At 43.5% G+C, this 21,785-nt stretch overlaps 1 protein-coding gene across 2 annotated transcripts in view; it reads left to right on the top strand.

Moving 5' to 3' along the window:
• FLT1 (fms related receptor tyrosine kinase 1) overlaps nt 1-21,785 on the top strand; it is a 109,441-nt gene that overhangs the window by 71,380 nt on the left and 16,276 nt on the right. The window contains exons 15-19 of one of the 2 annotated variants that reach the window (XM_062615109.1): nt 1,802-1,933; nt 8,062-8,168; nt 11,419-11,557; nt 17,618-17,722; nt 21,195-21,308. In XM_062615109.1, coding sequence (XP_062471093.1) covers nt 1,802-1,933; nt 8,062-8,168; nt 11,419-11,557; nt 17,618-17,722; nt 21,195-21,308 — 597 coding nt within the window. Of the gene's footprint in view, nt 1-1,801; nt 1,934-8,061; nt 8,169-11,418; nt 11,558-17,617; nt 17,723-21,194; nt 21,309-21,785 lie in introns of those variants that run through there. The other variant, XR_009964119.1, reaches the window with a different exon arrangement.

Here is a 21,785-nt window from a genome sequence, read left to right on the forward strand (position 1 = left end):
TATTTGCAGTCATTGGCATTGGTACCTGGATGTGAGGGAGAATTGCCCAGGCATTACAGGTGGGCAGGCAGCAGCGTGGGTGCTCTTGGTTATTCCATCTCACCCCAAAACCTGAGCGAGCCTGTAGGTGTAGGCAAAATAGGTCTCTATGGAATGAGTGTAAAAATTATAGCTCTTAATTTGCATCTTAGCAGAATCATTTCCAGAGAAACATACTTCTCTCAATTTACTACAGAGGGAGCCTAAGGATCAGGTGTCTTGGCCAGCATACAGCTAGACAGGAGAAAACCAAGCTTGTGTGATGTGTGTAATGGTACCAGGGGTGTCTGTGGCTGGGTATGGAATGTCTGCTCTTGATTCACCAAACTAAATCCAAAACCAAAATGTGCCTCTTGGCAGCAGAGGAATCCAGGTCTTACACAGCAGAAAGGAACAACTTCCCAGGTGGCATGCTGCGGCTACAGGAAAACTCTGGGATTTGTTTACTGCTGTGTCTGGAATGTGGCTTCAAAGATCCAGCACTGCTGACACCACAGGCATGGAAGTGTTCCTTGGCAATTGCAGGTGTAAATGAATGATGGGGAAAAGGCAAAACCTTTCTCATGGGAATTCATCCACATTCAGATCAATAGCACACAATGAGCTAGTGTTACAAGCTCAGCAATAATGTTCAAGGAGGTTCAGTCTATAGGTACTTGCATCCAAAATGTAGTCTTCAATAGCAATGCTTTAGGAAGTTTGTGTTTATGGTTCTGTCCTGCATTACTGGAAATTACTATAAAGTGAATAAAGGCAACTGAGAAAAAAAATCTAAGGATTTCTCCAAGTGAGTTGTAAGCCTGTACAGACTTGCAGCCCAGGCACGAAATCTAGAGCCAGATTCCATAAAGCTTCACAGTGACCACATCGTTGTAATGTGCATTATTAACACTCCCCTCTAAAATGGATGTTATGTGTTTACTCGGGTGTGATGCAACACATAAAGTTAGTAGCCAGAAAGATGTCTTTAGAGGGCAGGTCAGAAGACTTTATTTAGGCACCTGAAACAGATGGTGGGAATACATTTTGTATGTAGTTGATAGTTCTGATGGAGGCAAACTCACAAGTGTGTACTTGACTGCATGTTTCCTGGCTATGCAGTGCCTTAGAGGCAGTCCTGAGGCCAAATCTGCTCCCTGCCTCTTCCTCACTTGCAGGAGTACTGCCCAGGCTGGCTTCTGAGTTGGCCTAGCTGGAATAAACAAGATGTTGGAAGATTCAGGTAACTCTTGTGTGTTAGGGCACACCTCATGGGATTTCTCTTGCTAGCTGGGGTCCTTCTGTGAAGGGGCTTGTTGTTCATGCCATGTGGGCAAGTGAGATTTGGAGTGAACCTTCTGCCCAGAGAGCCAATGTGGATGCGTGGAGCTGGGTCTTGGAAACTTGAGCTGCTTCTGGGGCAAACCTACACCTGCAAGTGCAGTAATCACACCACCCATTTTCCAAAAGCTGGAGACATGCTGAAGAACTTACCTGGATGAAAGTATAGGCACAGTGCTAATCAATACACACAGTACCAAGTGTTGCCAGATCATTCCTTTAGGCTGAGCTTTTTCACTAACACAACTGCTTTGTAAACACCGATTTCCAAAAGATTTCCAGACCATCCAAGTATATTTGGCTTTCCTGCAGATAACATTGTGCTGTGCAGTCTGCAGCTCAGACTTCTTTTCAGAAGAGCTTAGAGCAGATAATGTTACACAAGGGCCTGTTTTTGTTTATATCCTGGCTCCCTCTCATTGCAAAATATTTCATTTCACAGGAATAATTTTAGGGCCCGGAAGCCGAATGCTGTTTATTGAAAGAGTAAAAGAGGAGGATGAAGGATTTTACCAGTGTGTAGCCACCAACTTAAAAGGTTCCGTGGAGAGTGCGGCATATGTGACTGTACAAGGTAAAGCACAGCTTTAAATGGGAAGAGCAAGCTTGCCAGAGTGATGTTCTTACTCAGACTGGAAGCGTGGGGGTGTGACTTGGGGCTCATGTGGTGATCTCTGAAGCCAGCAATTTGAAGGAAGTCCTAGCAAAGGAAGAGTACCAGGTTGGAAAGGAAGCCTAGCAGGAAATGCTAACTCAGAGCATGTTTACACTGACCTAAAAAGAAGAATTGCTTCAACCCAACAAAGATCAGGTCAGGGTAGAAGACACATGTAAATTTAGTATTGTCAAAACAAACAAAAACCAGAATAAGGAATGCTCTCCTACCCACTCATTTTCCCATTTCAGTTTAATTCCATAGAAATTAGAGACCAGGGATATTTTCATTCGTTTTTTTCAATGTAGAGTAAACTGCCAAATCAGACTAGAAGATTTTAGCCTAGCAATTGTTACACATGCATTTTTCAAAGGTACTTTTTGTAAAAAGTAGGTATGATCTAGTTATTTCTGCAACGGTTACTTGAATTATTTTGCTATTTATTTAAATGTCCACATTGTTCTGTCTCCTGCCAAGCTTGACTCAGGCTTGTGGCAGTGACTTCTGTCAAGAAATTTAACATTGCATAGAAATAATGTTTATTCATTGGCTTTTCAGTTTCATGGAATTCAGTTTCAAGAACCTTTTTGGTTCATATATTGTGACATAAGAGAAGCAGGTTGATATTTTCCATATAAGTCAGTACCATAAATGAACTGAATTTGACATAACCATATCTTACTGATCTCATCTGTTAAGTAAATAGTTGTAAATGCATTTAGTTTCTTTTTACAGAAGAAAATCTGACTACACCCAGCCTCTCAGGAGGGATTATGTCTTTTTGGATATTCTCATACAACTGCTAAATGTATGAGTATTGATTTTCTGCCATGAGTGTGTCTCAGTTAATGGTGATTGCTGATGACACACTGACAGTTTTACTTTAAGAGATTTGGGATAAGTACAGACACATGTGGACTGGCCAAACTGATATTATCTAGGAGTTAAAAACACCTGTCTCTCAATGCTAAGGTTTTTATGGCTGCTGTAATAGCTAAAAGAATAACTTGTGTTAAGTGCTTATTGTCCAATGCATCCTACTAATTGATAGTCCTGGGAAATGTAATTGATTATTGTATTGATTTTTAACATTGTAGCTTGGCTATTTATTACAACCACAAGCATTCTGTCAGATGGCGTCTAGGAAGTCGTATCTCCTTGTCTGTGATTCAGAGGAGAGGAAAAAAAGCAGCCAGGAAGGCTTCTTCTCTGGCTACATGTCCTTAGGAACTACTGGCAATGTTCTTGTGTGACTCCTATGGGAGCTCTTAGATAAACAAAAGATGAAGGCTATCATATTTAAATTAATGTCCTTGATACTGGGTGAGAACGAGAGAGTTTGTCTTACCTACTATGACCAAGGAAAATGCCTTTCCACCCTTTCTTTTCCTATTACATGAAGGGACATTGCTGCGGTTCTTTTCATTCATTCCTACATTGACCTCTAGGGTTTGTCCCTCTCCCAGGGAACAGCAGCTTCTCACCCCATCCCTGAGCCTGGAAAAGGTCAGGGTTTAAACGTGAGGCTCTCTCTAGGCTTTGCCACTTGCTTGTCTTTCTGAGAAGTGTAGACCCTGTCACCATGAGCACCAAACCTTCCCTCCATCCCAGGGGCTCTCGGAGCACGGGGCTGCAGATCAAAGGGAGTAGAGTAACACCTCATGTTGATGGCCATGTTTAGCAGATTGGAAGAGTAGTTTGTGAATAAGTCAGGAAGGAAACGTCTGCTCTCTTTATTTCCTCTGAAAAAACATTCTTATACGCACAGATAAAACAATGTGTTATTTTTGTATCCGAGATGGATGAATGGAAGGTGGAATCAAAGGGCCGTCTTTAAATAATCACAGCCCATGTTTGGTTTGGAAGCCATGCTGCTGGGCTGTCTGGGAAGAAGAGGGGATGCGTTTGTGGACATGTCAGAGCAAGCTGTCTGCTTGCTTTTGGCTAAGGAACTGAAGAGGCAGCAAATCTGCAAAGATAGAACCAGAATAGTAAATGACTGCCAGAGCACCCAGCAGATGGAGGGAAGCGTGTCCCTAAAGGCCATGGTACACAAGCTGCTGGGCATGGAGGGAACACAGGCTTTCTCTGGCAGCTCTTCTTCTTCAAGTCTGCTCTCTGAGTAGATGATTTGCCATGAAATTCCTCAGCATCTCTGAGCACCCACTCCAGTGCTGCACTGCCGTGACCATGGGATCACATGGATTAAGCAGGGTAAATCACATTGGTGTAAGGATGAGGGATGCTTTGTGTGCAGCAGAGTAGAGTTGCTGTCCCAGGCATTGCTTTTTCCCTTGACAACTGAGCTGCACTTTGATGTTCAGAGCTGAAATCCTAATGACAGAGCCCATGCCAGCCCAACCATTGATCTCATACCTGGAGGGGTCAACACAGTAGTTCAGGTTCTCATCCCCACATGGCTGCATGGTCCTGGTGGCTCCTGTTACTGCTGAGAGAGACAAGATGCTGTTAGTGGCACTTCTTCACTTGCTCCCTCCTTGCCTTTCTGCAGCACCGCAGAGACACAGGATGGAGTGGGAGGATTTCGGAGGGGCTCTGGAACAGGAAGGAGGCTTCCACTTGCCGCAGCAGGTCAGGCAGATGGGACAGAATTGCACATGGGCTAAAGTCTGTGTGTAATGAGGTAGCTGGTGGGTAAAAGTCTGGGAAGGGTGTAAGGTGGAGCCAGAAATCTTGGGCTATTTGGCATATAAAGAGATTTACAGCTGTGTACAGCTTCTTCAAGCTCTGTTAATCCTGACCTCTTCTGAGTGTTCCAGCCTGTTCTGCCTCAAATCAAAACTTTCCATACCCAGCTGAGAGGCACTCAGTTAGCTCTGGCTGCAAGGCTTTTAACAAGACTAGGAGTCAGAGAATCACAGAATCATGGAATCATAGAACACCAGAGTGGAAGGAACATCAAGCATTATCTGCTCCAACCTTTCTTGGTAAAAACACCGTCTAGACAAGATGTCCCAGCACCTTGTCCAGCTGAATCTTCAAAGCATCCAGCGTTGGAGAATCCACCACTTTCCTGGGGAACTTATTCCAATGGCTGATTTTCTCACTGTGGAAATTTTTCCACTTGTGTCCAATAGGAATTTCCCCAGGAAGAGCTCATACCCACTACCCATCATCTTTTCCATGTGACTCCCTGTAAAAAGGGAGTCTTCATCTTTGTAGCCACACATTAAATACTGGAACACGGAAATAGGGTCTCCCCTAAGCCTTCTTTTCTCAAGGCTGAACAAATCCGATTCTCTCAGCCTTTCCTCATACAGCAGTTCTTCGATCATCTCTGTGGCTCCAATCTGGACCCTCCCCAGCCTGTTCACATGCTTTTTGTATAGCTGGGACCAAAACTGAGCACAGTATTCCAGGTGTGGCTGGACAAGTAAGGGGTAGAGTGGGATAATTACATCTTTATCCCTGCTGGAGATGCCTTTGTTAACTTAACCCAGCATCCTGTTGACTTTCTTTGTCACAGCAGCACACTCTTCACTCACATTGGGCTTCGTGTCCACCAGGACCCCCAGGTCCCTTTCCACAGAGCTGCTCCCCAGCTGGGTAGATTGCAGCCTGTGCTGCACTCTTAGATTGTGTTTTCCCAGGTGCAAGACCTTGCACTTGTCGTTGTTGAATTCTGTAATGTTTCTGTTGGCCCACTCATTCATCCTAGCCAGGTCATCCTGCAGGGTGGCTCTCCCTTCCAAAGTGTCCACTTCCCCTCTCAGTTTGGTATCATCAGCAAACTTCATCAGGGTACACTTGATCCCATCTTCCAGGTCACTCATGAAGATACTAAGCAATGTTGGGCCCAACCCTGATCCTTGGAGGACCCCATTAGTGACAGGTCATTAGTTGGAAAAGGAGCTATTTATCACCATCCTCTGGGTGCAGCTGATCAGCCAGTTCCCCACCCACTACATGGACCACCTGTCTTGGCCGTAATACATCAGTTTCTCTAAGAGGAGGTGGTGGGAAACACCATATCTGGTGTTTGATAACCAAGCCCAAACCCAGACTGAAGAAATGCTTTCTGGTTGCCTAATTTAGCTTGGACTTTTCAAAGACAGCACATTTGCTTCTTTCAATAACTCCTCGGTAGCATAGGGTAGTGGTTAAAGAGTTGCTGTCTTCCACCCCAGGACTGGCTCTTCTGTGCTTCAAGGGTGTTCTGAGTCCTGCCATATGGAGCAGCAGCAACAAATGAACCTTCAGCCCCTCTAGGTTTTGGTGAATAGATGTCAGAAACTATTACTCACCATCTGCATGGGTGCTTCTCAGGAGCAAGAGCAGGGCATCCATATGTAAAAGGAAAGGCTGATGTCAGAGGGTAGGCAAGCTGCATTAGGCTGTACCATTTCTGTCATCACTATGTCTCATACCTAAATCAAGCCTTTTAAAAAATACTTGTGAAAAATTAACACTCTTGGTATTTTGAAGAAATAGATTATGTCTCCATTTGTAGTTGCAGTCATATTTTTCTTCTGTGAGCTTTATTCTCAAAGCTCCAGAATGGACATGACAGAGGAATCTTAGACATAGGGCATGAATGCAAATCTGATTATCACCTTTAGAGAGGAAAGATATTGTGCTAGTTAAGCTGCAGCTACAGGAAGCAATTCAACCTCTGAACAAAGCTCTGTAACCTTGCTTGAAGCCAGGCAGCACATCCCTCTGGATTATGCGGTAAACCCACCAATGAGGCATCAATCATCCCTTTTTCATGTGTCAGAAGTAACACTGAGCTGCTTGGGGTCTGAAACTGCTGCAAGTGCTGTTGACAAAACTACTGTGAAATCATGTTCAAAGTTACTCTTTCTTGTCGTCTCATTTTCTCTCTGTGGAGGGTGTATCAGAATAAGAGGCAGAGCATGAAGGGTTTTATTTTTGCATATTTTACCAATCAGATGGAAAACATATTGTGGGAAGTGTGGTATTTTGACACAATCACAGGATTTGCAAAACTGACTGCTCTGAAACCATTTTATGAGTCCCTAAACAGCAGTCTGAAATTAATTTCATTTTTACTTTTTTGTGGGCTCGAATACTCTCTGGGTTTCTAATGCTCATGCTCTCTGCTGCTCTGTTTTCAGTTGTTGTTCTTGTTTTCCATTTTCTGTGCTTAATCTGTTCCCTGGTTTGGAGAGCTCTCCCTGCTCCCTGCCAGCTGGGTTCTGATAGGTGCTGCTGGGGAAGGAGAGGGTTCCATGTTCCTTCAGAGATCCTGGCAGTGTGCTCTCCCCCATCAAGGTTTCTAGCGAGGGCTTCTGGGGCGGAGGTGTGGGCTTCAGTGCTCAGCCATTAGCACAGAAGAGCTCGCTGAGCTGGGACACAGCAGGCAGAGTGCCTGAGTAAAGCCACCAAACATCCCGAGCAGCAAACCCAAGCAGCAGCACTGCAGCGTGTCCTGGATCACACCTGGATTCACTGATGTCTACGTCAGCACAAGCCTTCCCTGGAGCTTCTCCTACACGTTAGCAGCAGCTCTCACACCACAGCATTCCCCCCAGGAAGGGCCAGCAGAGCTGTTCCCTCCTCGCATCCCCATCCCCTCCCAAGGCTGCCAGGGAGTGAGTGCTTTCAAGACCTCTGCTCCTCTGTTGGCTGTGGGCTTGGCCAAATGGGTTTTGCAGTTGTGGGTGGCGAGAAGCTTGAAACTGCGTACAGAAGCCCACACACATGCTCACAGAGAAAGTCTGGCTAAAAATACCCTGCAGCTGAATTTACAGCTCTAAAGGAAATTATTATCTGAGTGGCCATCCTCAGCCTGGATACTTCACCTCCTGCACCTGAGAGAAGAGCTGACTTTTCACAGAAAAAATTACAGCTGGATCAAATGCCGTTTTTCTGTATTCAGTGCAACAGCTTTGCTGGGGAGACCATATTTTTTCCCAGGGTCTGCAAGCCAGTCCAAACAGAGATTAATACCCCATTGAAAAGAAGCTGGTCCTTCCTGGTATTTAATTTTCATGGCAAAGAAACATAAAGTGCCCTTGCTGTGCAGGTCATTTTCTAAAATGTTTGCCACTTGATTTTCCCAGGCGCATCGGAGAGGTCAAACCTGGAGCTGATAACCCTGACCTGTACCTGTGTGGCTGCAACGCTCTTTTGGCTCCTGTTGACCCTCTTCATTCGCAAGCTGAAGAGGGTAAGAATAGACAAGGAGCTCCCAGTGGCTCCTGCCTCTCCTTACCAGCCCTTTGCTCATGTTAGAAAATCCTAACCCCAGGACACTGGGATTGCTGAGTCTAATGAAAAGAATAATCCGGTTCCACCCTTGTTCCCAGTGCAATCACCAGGCTGCTGATGAGTGTTCAGGGAACTGTAACTCACAAGGCTGAGTATGAGTAAGCCATAAAGCAGAGCCTGGGTGGCGACAAGACTCTGAGTCTCATAAGCATTTGGGTGCCTGACTCCCACCAAAGGCATCCCCATTCCCTTAAAAGATGTGGGGGTTTGGCATCTTAATGTCTTTGAAGATCTGAGTGAGTGGGAATGACAGATCTTCACAGAGCACGACGAGGTCTGGTTTGCACATAGTGTCTGGTATAATTACATCACTTCCAAAGTGATATTTTGCTGAAGTGGTTTTGGTGGTGCAGCTTCTAGGGATATGACCCTATATCAGAATGATAATGTTAAGTGCCCTTGCAGCTGCTCCTCCTTCTTGTCCAAAGCTGATGGTGATGGTTTAAAGCCCCTTTTTGCTGACAGCACCATGTCGGCATTGCTCGGTTGGTGTGTGCAGGTTAAAGCACAGCAGCTCTCATAAGCAGAAAATTCAGAACCTCAGTAATGCAGAAAGATCTCATAGAATTTTCCAGAGCAGATGGATTTGAGGGAAGGGAGTACTGGGGAGATGGGGTGCATTGCAGGACATAAGGAAAGGCTGCACATCCCCCTGTCCCCACTCCACACCAGAGCTGAGCCTAGCTGCCCTCCTTCACCCAGCATGAGAGGTACCACAGTGCAGTGGCACAGGCATCAGCTCACAGCCACCACAGCTGAGCATGTTCCACCTGGCCGAGCTCCCTGCCGATTGCTAAAGGCTGACTGCAGCCTGCCAGACCATTTTATCCCAACCTGCACTGAGAGGCTGTATGTATCTTAGATTGAACACTGAGAACTTCTCTTGACTATGGGAAAACAGGACCAGACCTCCAAACCAGGGCAGTACAGCAGCAGCTATTCTGCCTGCCTTCCTATTGCCACAGACTTCCATAAGGAGAAATGCATGGGAGTTTAGGGAGAAAGAAAAGTAGAGGTCAACTGAAGATATAGAGAAACTTTGTAACTATAAGAGAAATGACAAAGCATGTTCTGACTGCATACCAGTAATGATGAAGCAATTCAAAACATGACTGAAAACCCTTGGAAAATGTAGGTTTCAAATGTAGCAAAGGGTTGCAGATATTTTATTTGTTATGACATCAAAACTTGACATTCACTTGTTAGATTGTTAAAAGATTATTAAAATAATCATTGTTGCTGTAGAAAAAGAAACTTGATGACATGTGAAGACTTCTTTCCAGATGAGTCTCTCCAGGTAATGTTGGCCTGTGCTTATGGTCTTCTGCATGTTTATGTTACCAACCCTTACTCTCAAGGATTTATGTCTGCAATTAGCTCTGAATTACATTACCACAATGAAAAAAGATACTTGTGTGCTTCTGAGAGAATTTTCTTAGAGTCTGTCTGTTACACATACTGGGACAAATGATTTGGTATTCAGTGCACCTCAAGAAAGAACTGTAGGAAGCTCTCAGCACCTTCCCACTCCCCTATTGCTTTTTTCTGGGATGGATTCACTTCAAAGGTTTTCTCAAGTGACTAGTAGAAACAGTCTGGTACACATCTCTATCGAGAAATGCTCTTTTTGGAGCACCAAATGTGCCTTTGTTTCTATCCATATCCCACTTACCCATGTCCTGTCCAGGATCAGTGGGTGGTTTGAAGCCATGATTTATGCCGAGTGACTTTTCCCCAAGCATCAGTGCAATCCACCTTGGGACAAACTTTCTGGTTATTTGGGATGGTGAATGGCAACTAAAACAGCAGCTATTAGCTACTGTCATTTTAGTCTAGTTGTGTTTGTAACCAAAATATACACAGCTAGTAATATCCTTCTCAAAGTAATGTCTAGAAACACATGTATTGGGGGTATATTTCCAAGCTGTAGAGAAGGAAAGTTGAAAGTAGCAGGAGGCAACAAGAAAACAATATGTTGGTATATGTGTGTGGTTTTGTCTGTGCTCATGTGCTGTTTCCAGGAGTTTAGGAAAAGCAACACAAAGAGGCTTAGTTCAACAGATTTTCCATTATTCCAACTAATAGCCAGGAAATTAGAACAAACATCAGACCTTTTCTATAGAAATATAAGTACTCCTGTGTCAAGAATATTCCAGTGGATTAGAATGACAGAATCAGAATCATCTAGGTTGGAAAAGACCTTTAAGATCACCAAGCCCAATCTTTGTACAAGGACTGCCAAACCCACCACTAAACCATGTCACTAAAGGCCTTATCTACATGTGAATGCACTTCTTTGAAGGTTTGAATGTTTCAAAATGAATGGACTGCAGAAAACTTTGCTACTAGATTCATTTTTCCTCACATTTCTCGTGTGAAGTAGATTACCCATTTGCTCATTAGAAACTGAACTTCTGGCAAATTAATTTGAAATTATGTGTTTGAGCTTGAGTGCTCATGAATTTCCTCACACTCAAATAATTTCATGGAATTACAGAATCATAGAATGGTTTGGGTTGGAAGGGACCATGATGATCATGTAGTTCCAATCCCCCTGCCCAGGCAAGGACACCTTCCACTAGACCATGTTGCCCAGAGCCCCATGCAACCTGGTCTTGAACACTTCCACCAACACAATAAAAAATCCTGGATATTTGTAAACCATTTCTGAAATGTATAATGTCTGGTCTCCTGATGACTGGTCTTGCACAACTTGTAACCACCTATGACCTGTCTTTGCCGGGTTTATGGAAAAAATAAACACAGGCAGTTGAGTCCCATGTGTTGCATACGGTCACTTCTTGTTTTGCACAATCATGAAGGAAAGTTATTTTTATCAGCAATGTTTAGACATTTGCTGAAAATATTTCTCTTGACTGTGCAGAAGGTCTGTATCATAACACCATATGTTGATACAGACCCACATGGATTTCATTGAAGAAACTGATATGCCACATAGGAGGAAACCTAGAGGAAGGAGTTTCTTCTACATAAAAACTCTTGCAATTTATAAAAAAGCCAAAGGAGCTTAACCAAGCCATCTACTGAGCTATGAAACACACAGCCCCATGGACAGAATTAACTGTCCAGAAGATGCTGACAGATACCCTTATCCTCTTTTTCATTTTACAATGTTCTTTATTTTCTAGCCTTATTCCTCCAAAATGAAGACCAACCATTATCTGTCAATCATAATGGATCCTGACGAAGTTCCACTAGATGAGCAATGTGAGCGCCTGCCTTATGATGCCAGCAAGTGGGAAATTGCAAGGGAAAGGCTTAAACTAGGTAATATTGGCATACTTCACTTGGGTTTATAGTGATTGAACAAGATTTACCTGTAACTATAGGTAAAGAGGAACTGGGTGTGTTTTAGACCTGCAGCACAATGTACTGCCAAGTTTGTTGTGTGCTATTTCATATCAAGTGCCCTGGCCCATGGCTGAATTACAGCAATTAGGACTGACTGACTCTGTCTACCTGACTTTCCATATGTATATTTTGACACCAGCTAGAAAAACAAAAATAGAATCATGGAATAATTTAGGTTGGAAAAGACCTTTAAGACCACCAAATCCAATCGTTAACCTAGCACTGCCAAGTTCACCTTTAAGCCATGTCCCTAAGCACCATATCTACACATCTTCTAAGTACCTCCAGAGATGGTGACTCCACCACTTCCCTGGGCAGCCTGTCCCAGTGCTTGGCAACCATTTTGGTGAAGAAATTTTTCCTAACACCCAATCTAAACTGCCCGTGGACCAACCTGAGGCCATTTCCTCTTCTTTAAGTTGATAATTTGGAGAAGAGATCAATCTCCACCTCACTGCAACCTCCTTTCAGGTAGTTGTAAAGAGCAATAAAGTCCCCCCGAGCCTTCTTTTCTCCAGACTAAACAACCCCAGTTCCCTCAGCTGCTCCTCATAGGACCTGCTCTCCAGACCCTTCACCAGCTTTGTTGCCCTTTTCTGAACCTGCTTCAGCACCTCAATATCTCTCTTGTAGTAGGGGCCCAGAACTGAACACAGGATCCAAGGTGCAGCCTCACCAGTGTCCAGTACAGGGGGATGATCACTGCCCTGGTCCTGCTGCCACACTATGTCTGATACAGGCCAGGATGCCATTGGCCTTTTTGGCTGCCTGGGCACAAGCTGGCTTATGTTCAGCTCTGTCGATCAGCATCTCCATGTCCTTTTCTGCCAAGCGGCTTTCCAGGAAGTCTTCCCCAAACATGGGGTTGTTGTGGACCCAGAACTTTACCTTGTTGAACCTCATACCATTAGCCTTGGCTCATCGATCCAGCCTGTCCAGATCCCTCAGCAGAGCCTTCCTACACCCCAACGGATCAACACTCCCAGACAACTTGGTGTTGTCTACAAACTTGCTGAAGGTGCACTTGATCTTCTCATCCAGATCATTGATAAAGACATAAAACAAAACTGGCCTCAATACTGAGCCCCGGGGAACACCGCTTGTGACTGGCCACAAGCTGGATTTAATTCCATTCACCACCACTCTTTGGGCTCAGCCATCCAGACAGTGTTTTACCCAGTGAAGAGTACACCTATCTAAGCCATGAACAGCCAGGATATTGTGGGAAATGCTGTTAATGGCTTTACTAAAGTCTAGGTAGACAACATCCACAGCCTTTCCCTCATCCACCAAGTGAGTCACCTTGTCATAGGAAGAGAATGTGGACAAGAATGCTGCACTCTAATTTTTGCAGATTGATTTACTTTAAACATAACATAAAACCAGGGCAACCAAAGGCTTCCAAATCAGACCGCTGACTTGGAAGCTTCTCTCTCCATATTCAGGAGCCTGACCTTTGGCATTTACTGCAATTTTCTTCCCTTGTAACCTTGTTATGTACTCATTTGGAAAATGAGCCTATGCAGAAACAAGTCCTTACAGTCCACCCTGTACCCCAGCCTGCTCCTCCTTTTCCTCCTCTCTCCAGCGCAATCCCCCTGTTTTCCGTCCGTGCTGCAGAAATATAAACATTCTTGTCAGTGCACCATAAAGTGCAAGAATGTGACACATGAGCCCACTCATAAATAAATAAATACGTATCCACAGAAACTTTGAACTTAACAGCTATCTTGCCTACAGATTCCCAGTGTAAGGCATGGGTTTGCGAGCATTCTTTACTTGCTTAGCCTAATGTGAGGCTGCTGAGGGCAGAAGGGTAGGGACCAGGTTCTGAAGTTGAGGAATCCCTCCAGAAACCACACAGATTTTGGCAAGGGGGTCAACATTAAAATATCAGTGATAAGCTCAGCCTGTTGCTGTAGTGCTGTTTTTTCTTTCAGGCACGCATTACATTTGTCCTACAGGAAGGTCTAGAAAATCCCTGCATTTTAGCTAGGAGCTATGACAGATTCCTTCTGTCCTCCAGGGGTGAGGGACAGGTGACTTAAACATGCATACAGTTGGGATCACACTTCATTTGCCTACTAGAAGTCACGAGGTGAGCAGATGGGGACAAGCACAGCTGAAGTACATTGCTAGCAATTTATAATTGTCATACACAATTCTGGGAATGCTGGAACCTTGTGCTGGAGTGTCTTCAGTCTTCAAATAGTTTTCTTACAATGATGGACCAAGAACCTGATGTGCTGACAATGTGGTCACTGTTTTATGCAATGCTTTATTTGTGTGCAAGATCCATGGAAAGAATCAAGCAGAAATGGAATGTAAACACCAAGGAAAAAAACACGTCTTGCAGCCTTAGTGGTTTTGGAATCTGAAGGTGAGGAATGGTGAGCAGAGAATGAGTTAAAAGTGGAAGAACTGGTGTAAACAAACAAAGAATGCTGACAGTGAATGAGAACCAGATTCAGAGACCTTGGGTATGTGCAGTACGCTAGATTAGCTCAGTGCAAGTCCTGCCTCCATGGCAGCTGGCTCAGCCTTTGAGTAACCTTGGCACTCTCTGAGGATTAGTGTCTCACAAACACAAAATGCGCTTCTATGGTTTTTTAAAAATATTTTTACTTAGAAAGTCAACCCCTTCCAGTATCAGATATGTGTGGTTTTCTCTTCCCACCTACTTGTCCTCCAGGATACATATTTATTGTAAGTTTTGCAGATAGGTCTCTTTTCAGCCCACATCTCCTTTGCTCTGTGTTCCTCCAACACACATACATACAGCCCACGGCTGTGATGCAATGCTTGTATAATAGGGCTCCCCCTTCATCTATAAGAGCTACAGTAAATTTCACATGGGCACCACTGAAGTCAGGATAATTAATATTGAGTATAGATTAGTCTGACTGAGAGCAAAATGTCATCTTTTCATTAGGTAGAAAACTGCAGTGCTATAAATCACTGTCAATGTGGTCGTCAATAACACTGCAGTCCATCACGCATTTCTCACCTGACTCTTGGCCTTGACCTTCCTAATCTGTGAGAGGTCACACACTGCTGACACTGTGAGACACTTGCAAGGTCTCAAGGGAGCACTGCCACATGGCTCCAGTGCAATGTCAGACACACTGGCAGTAGACAGCTTCCTGAGCCCTGCTCCCTCCTGTGCACTGCAAGCCCGCAGCGCTGGCACTGAGCAGAGCACTTTCTATTCTCCTTTATGTCAGAGCTGTTGTACATAGCATAATGGAAAATATGAAGCCACATATGGGGAAAACACAGATGATTAAAACTGCAGCAAAGGACCTGAGAAACAAGCACACCATTGGGCCTCCGCCTTCACACAGACATGGAGAGAAGTGTCTGCAAGTGCTTTTTGCAGATGCCCCAGTCCAGTACCTCACGCGCTTGAAGGACTTTGCTAAAATGGGGCTGAAGGGGAAACCTCCTGATCCAAAACTCCTTGATTGAAGAGTATGCTCACCATAATGACTTCTGAGTTGCACCAGGAAACCAGAGTCAAGCACAGAAAATTTAAGTAGAGCACTTTGCTTCCTTCGTCTTTTCATACATTTCATACCTGAGTGCTACCCAAAACACGGCCAGTGTTGCTGTATGAAGTCTGTGACAAGTTGACAGCTCAGATGATTGGGCAACTTAATATTCCACAGTTTAGTTGCTCCATTTAATACTTTGTTGTCCATTGCAAGAGCAATCATAGCCACAATCTGCATACTAAACTGTGAAGTTTGATCTACACACTGCAAAGTTAAAGCAGCCTTATTCTGTGCTAACATTTATCATGGTACAAACAATAGTGGAGCAACAAAGACTGATACATCAAATATTAATACAGTTTCCCACTAAATTGCAGCTGTTGTTTGGAGAAGGAAGTGTTTTTGCCAGTGCTTATTCTCCTTTATGAAAAGTTAGCAGCTCTGTGTAGCTCTATGAGCTAACTGGTATGTTTTCAAAGTGGCGACTAAGTAGGTTATCTTGATGTGGGAAGTAAGTTAACAGTGATGGAAACAGACTAAAGCTACAGACTAAACAAAGGTAGGATGGGTTTTATAGGACCTCAGGCTGTAATTTCAATCTTGTAGAAATCATGAGCAGTCAATATATTAAGGCCAAAAACATTAATTCACCAAGATAACGGAGACCTTAGTCTTAACATTGCTTCCCTTATACCTCTGCTGAATGAAGCAACTGAAAAAGGTGACTGGATTTTCAAAGACATATACCATATACCTGTACTTGTGCGTCGAACACTAAGCCCCTCACAAGCCAAGACTCAGTCAGTTGATTAAGTTCTTCATGGTTTTTATTTAGAGTAAAAAATGACACACTTCTGTACATCTAGGAGGGAAATAAATTTTGGGGGGGGGGGGGGTGGTAGCATATTTCATGTCATGTTTTGATAACATATGCTTTTTGCTTCTACTGACAGACATACTGAGAATTACAGATTAGAAATGTGATACACATATAAAAGAGAATATCTATTTAATTTAGAACTGACAGAAGTTTTTCTCTGCTTGTAAGTGTCTGGATGGGATTCATCTCGCACTTAGGCATCAACACATTAGATGTTCAAGTGAAAGCTAGTCAAACAGATGTCTATCATAGGAAAAGCGAATTAACCTATGGAGATGGCTAGGTCACATGACCGTATCTGGAAAATAAATATATGGCACATGTTATCCTTTGCTTTTATATGAAAAGCTGGCCTTTATTTTCTGCTCTTCTCTACACCACAAAGCCTGCTGCTGTACTTTTGCTAGACACTTAGGTGCTTGGCTTCTGATTAAGGTAAAGCACAAATACAACCTGAAAATAGTTACTAAGATATAAAATCTACTGCCAGCTGGTATCATGACTAGATCTCTCTGATCAAAACTCTGTCAGACACTTGAGAAGGGCAGAGGCAGCCAGGCCTGTCTACGTGAGCACAGTGTCAAAGAGGTAGTCAATACTCCCTGCTTCAAACACTAATAAATCATGAAGGAGGCTGTGGAGATCATAAGATTGACATAAAATGTCATGAACTTTAGAAAAGTTATGACTGTACCCTTGGAATCTTGCCTGGTTCTGAACAGAAGGATGCTCAGCTTCTACTGCTGAAGAATTTTATCCATGCCCACTGATTTCTCTCAAGGACCTCTGAGTGCTTGTCGTGGGGTCTGCTCAGTCACAGCATAATGATAATCCAGCACAGATATCTGCCCTTGGACACCTGGAAGCATCATACCCACTGTGATAAAACCCATCATTTGTCACTCCAAGTCCCCACTCACTGAATCCCCCCAGACCTCGTTTCACAAATGTAAAGGTCTCATTTGCACAGATTTACAGCTTCTCACCACTCAATAATCTCAACCCGCAAGGGTGTGCTATGGAGAGGCATCTGCAGGTTGTGCATGCACTCCAGGGGTTTCAACGCAAAGCTGTTGCTGCCTCCCTGGAATGAAAATAATTTTAAGGTGCCTTGTTTGAGATGGATGAATTTAACTTGTAAAAATTACCAAAGCCTGCAGCAAGCTGCATCTTAGTGTGTGTGTGAGTTCAGGCGGAGGCCCTGTGTTACAGAGGATATAACTAGCAGCGTGCTAGCCTGCTGCATGGTGCAGTGTGCTCAGGGCAAAACCAACAAACCTTGCTCTGGCAGCTAGACTTTAAAAACTGGTTCAGAAGCCGGGGTATGTCTACCAAATGGTTGCATTCTTTTAGCATCATTTTCAAGCATATCACTTATTCCCTCCGGTGACACTGGAGGGAATGGTTTGTCTGCTTACTCTTAAGAAAACTAAAACCAACCAAACAGCAACAAAATACCCAGTCCTAAAAAACCTCTATGTTGAAAATACAGACGTAGGACTCCTTGTAAAGCATATTTTTCAATTAATTATTTATGAAGCCATTTGCTATCAAGGTTTCTTTTTTAACAGCATGTATCTCTCCAATTAATTTTCTTTACAGGAAAGTCTCTTGGACATGGAGCTTTTGGAAAGGTGGTACAAGCATCTGCTTTTGGAATTAAGAAATCACCAACATGCAGAATAGTTGCTGTGAAAATGCTGAAAGGTATCTACTGCAAAGCTGGGCTGGAAAAAATTTTTGCTTTATATAGTGTCCTACTGTTAATATGATTCTGCTGTAAGCAAGAGTGTGTGATGTTGTCCTCCCATCAATAATCCTCTGAAGCCTCCAAAATGTGCACACCAAGTTTTGGTTATCCACACGAGTGAAATGGCTAAACTACGAAATAAAAATCGCATTCACAATAAAAGAGGTGATAAATTGTCACCTGATATGGGAGGATGTGTCAGGTGCAGTGAGAACCTGAGTGCCTAATGTTTTTGAAACATTCTGGTTCCCCTACCTCAAATCCCAGAAAGAATGAAAGAGTGACTTTTGTAGGATTGGAAGGAGCAATTAGGTTTCCTTCATACCCTACAGTGTACCATTACACTAGACTGACTCTAAGCTTAGCACAGTGAATAAAATTCGGCAGGAGCATAAGGTACCCTCCTTGATGTGAAGACACTTGGACAGAAGCTCTCATATTTTCCTCAGTCATTTGTTCCAATGATTAATCAATGCACTATTAAAAACAGATCCTGTATGAAGACAGGCTGAGAAAGTTGAGGCTGTTCAGCCTGGAGAAGAAAAGGCTTCGTGGAGATCTCATAGCAGCCTTCCAGTATCTGAAGGGGGCCTACAAGGATGCTGGAGAGGGACTCTTCATTAGGGACTGTAGTGATAGGACAAGGGGTAATGGGTTAAAACTTAAAAAGGGGAAGTTGAGATTGGATATAAGAAGGAAGGTCTTTACTGTAAGGGTGGTGAGGCACTGGAATAGGTTGCCAAGCGAAGCTGTGAATGCTCCATCCCTGGTGGTGTTCAAGGCCAGGTTGGGCAGAGCCTTGGGTGACATGGTTTAGTGTGAGTTATCCTTGCCCGTGGCAGGAGGGTTGGAGCTAGTGATCTTAAGGTCCTTTCCAGCCCTAACTATTCTATGACTCTATGATTCTATGATTCTATGTCTATTTGCATGTCTGACTTTTGCATCTCATTCTAACCTTCTCCATTAGATTATATAATTATTTTTCTTCATGAAGCTAAACAGACTGAGCAATTTAAATCTTGGAGCTCTTGTGCAGGTGTGTCCTCTTTGAACCATCTGCAGGCTCATCACATAGTGCTTAGGATGCTGACATCCAGCTTGTGTAATGGATTTGCCAGCACGGTTCATACACCAGTGCTCTTCCTAAGTGAAATCATCTTCCAGCTATTCACTGCCACTTTTCTCACTGGAGCAGAAAGGACAAAGACCCTCATCAGTTTGAAGAGGGCACTTGGGAAGTTAACAGCAGGATGATATTCAGTCATAGCCTGAAGCAGCCATGGTTGAGTTCCCTTGGCATCCCTTCCTGTGTATTTAGCTTTCCATTGTTTATATATCTAAAGGATAATTTTGCATTGCCCTGGGATCTTATGCTGCATTACTTATCTGTCTTAATCCCTGAATCCTTTTCAGTGTCATCCTCTGCCAGGACACATCCCCTGCTCTGCTGATAAGGCTGGGATCCCTGATGCTCTCAGTTGGCTCTGTTCAGGCACAGTTTGAATACATCCCTCTTACCCAGTAGCTTCTAGCTTCACACCTACTTACTTATCAGTTTTCAGGAGATCTGACACTTTATGTCCAGCCTTTTGGAGGGGCATGTGTGATACTCTCAGTCGCAGTCTCTCCAACACTCAGCCTGAAAGTTCCTATTTCTTGCTGGTAATGACCTGGCAGCTGTACTCTGTGTAGGGCAAGCCATATTGTCCTTAACAGGCTTGTTCTGCAATATAACATTAAATGCTTTCAGATCATCCCCAAGGAGGGTGTTTGCAGCTGAGAGGGTTGCAAACTTTTCACTCTTGCTCCAGAAGCACAGAAATACCCTTTTGACCAATGCCAAATGAGCAACTACCCTGCAGCAAGCGTGTCTGGAAAATGGGAAGGAACTAAAGCTTTGGTCCCTGTCCAGACCTTCTGCAGCAGTGGGCCAATAGCCATCTGTGTCACTGGTTTCAAGTCTGCCACCTGGGCCATCGCCTGACCCTTGGTTAACTGAGTTTTCTTGTCAACATGCAGATGTATGTGCTGGCAGAGTGGTCTGGACAGATTCAGCACTTTATGTATGTCAGCAGTCTTCTTGTGCCAGCCAGCACCATCCAGGCAGCAAGGGCTGCTCCTGGAATAGATGGGAGCAGACAGCAGCTACAAGAAGTCTTCATGGTGAAATTCTTGTGTGCTCACACAGGGTAGATGCTTGTATTTGAGTCAGTAGTGAGAAACAGCAGCCCATCCCATCCTAAGGGAAATCTCCGTTCACCTGGGGAGCTGAGCACTTGTTTTGCTCTGCTGACAACAAAGAGAGCCTGTGGTGACTAGATTCTCTATAGGCATATTCACTATGGGCACCTGAAGTTACGGGCGATCTGCCCTATTGCTTGTGTCCTCCCTGGATTATCCAGGAACTCTGCAGTCATTTATAAGCTTCGTCCTCACAGAATTCCCATGAGGTGGAGGGAAAGTGTTGCCACCTATACAGATGAATAGTGGATCACTAGGTACTTGGCAAGTTTTGTGTGGGGACACCAAGAAAATCTGTTTTCATTCAGATGCTGAAACCAAGCCTTTTAAAGACTTAGCTCTAGGTTCTTTCTACTGGACTGTTATTCTTACTCTTGATAAAGTCCTTTTGCATTTACATGAAGCAGTGTGTTTTTTCTTGCTTTCTTACCAAAATAAAATTCTGCAGAAAAATATTTGCTTGGAGGGTATTAAAAGTTTCATTCAACACTAAATAAAATGTTTGGGTTTACTTGTGGGATTTCTTATATCATTATAGTTACTATACTATTAGTATTATTATTGATACTGATTGTAATTAATAAGGGTGAGATGCGGCCACCTTAACAAATTAAAATTAAATAACTTTAACCAATTAAAGTTTACTTCCCTCATCTATCTTAATACTCCAGTCTTCCTCTGTAATGAGCAGAACCACACAAGCATCACCCAGGGGTGGTTCCTCTCTTCCCTATATAGACGGCTAAAACTGATGGCAGCCTCTGGAAATGCTTTTCTCTTTCCATTCATTCCTTGAGATGTTGGTTAGCTCAGGCTAGTACATAACCCTTAGACAGCTGAAGTCAGATCAGCCGAAACCTACTCTAGACAGAGTTAAATATAGTCTTGAAACCCCTTTTTATTTGTTCTTTCATTTTTTGGCTGAAACAACAAAACCATTCATGTGAAAAAAATTCTCTCAGTTCTAAATATAACCGCATCTACTGGGAGGAAGTTGAGTGCCTAAATCTTTCTATGGGTTTTATTGCAAGTAAGAGGATGCTGAGCAGGGAGGAATTGACAAAGAACATCAACACATGAAGTACATCCAGTAATGGAGGTTCTTTCAACGGAAAGTAGCAAGAAGTGGTAAAGCTCAGGAGGGCCAGTGCCTTGCCATTTTACATTGACTATATTTTGTATTTACAGAAGGGGCCACAGCAAGTGAGTACAAAGCACTGATGACTGAGCTAAAGATCCTAATCCACATTGGTCATCATCTCAATATTGTGAATTTGTTGGGAGCCTGCACAAAAAATGGAGGTAAAAAAGTCTGCACTGCACTGAAATGGGGTTGGATCATCTCCCAATAACAGTCAGTTCGCTGTGCTGGTTTTCATCTGGGGGTCAAGTTATTAACTTGAATTATTTGAGCTCATCCCGTGGTTGGTGAAAAAAAAAAGAGGAAGAGAAAAAGAGAATTTTAGTCATTTAATGAAGTGATTAAACGTTTTCTCTATTTAAACTCTCTTTTAGTATTTAGATGAGAAGTGCAAATTTAAGAACATGCCACTTGTCCTTCACTTCACTGCTCAAGCTCAAGTTAAACATGACTTGGGAAGACCGGGAACAAGTGGTATCAGCTGCTGGCCCTCCACAATTAATCACAAGGGAACCATTATCAAATCCTTCATGATAATCCACTAAGAAAATTAAAGGGCCAGTACAAGCCATCATTTGTTTTAGATATGTCACCTATTCTAGTTGTGTGGGCTGAGGGACTCCCGTCTGAATACAGAC

This window comes from Pezoporus occidentalis, unplaced genomic scaffold (assembly GCF_034315485.1).
Source record: "Pezoporus occidentalis ecotype Australia unplaced genomic scaffold, CSIRO_AGI_Poc_V1 ctg18, whole genome shotgun sequence".
In the NCBI taxonomy this organism is placed as follows: domain Eukaryota; kingdom Metazoa; phylum Chordata; class Aves; order Psittaciformes; family Psittacidae; genus Pezoporus; species Pezoporus occidentalis.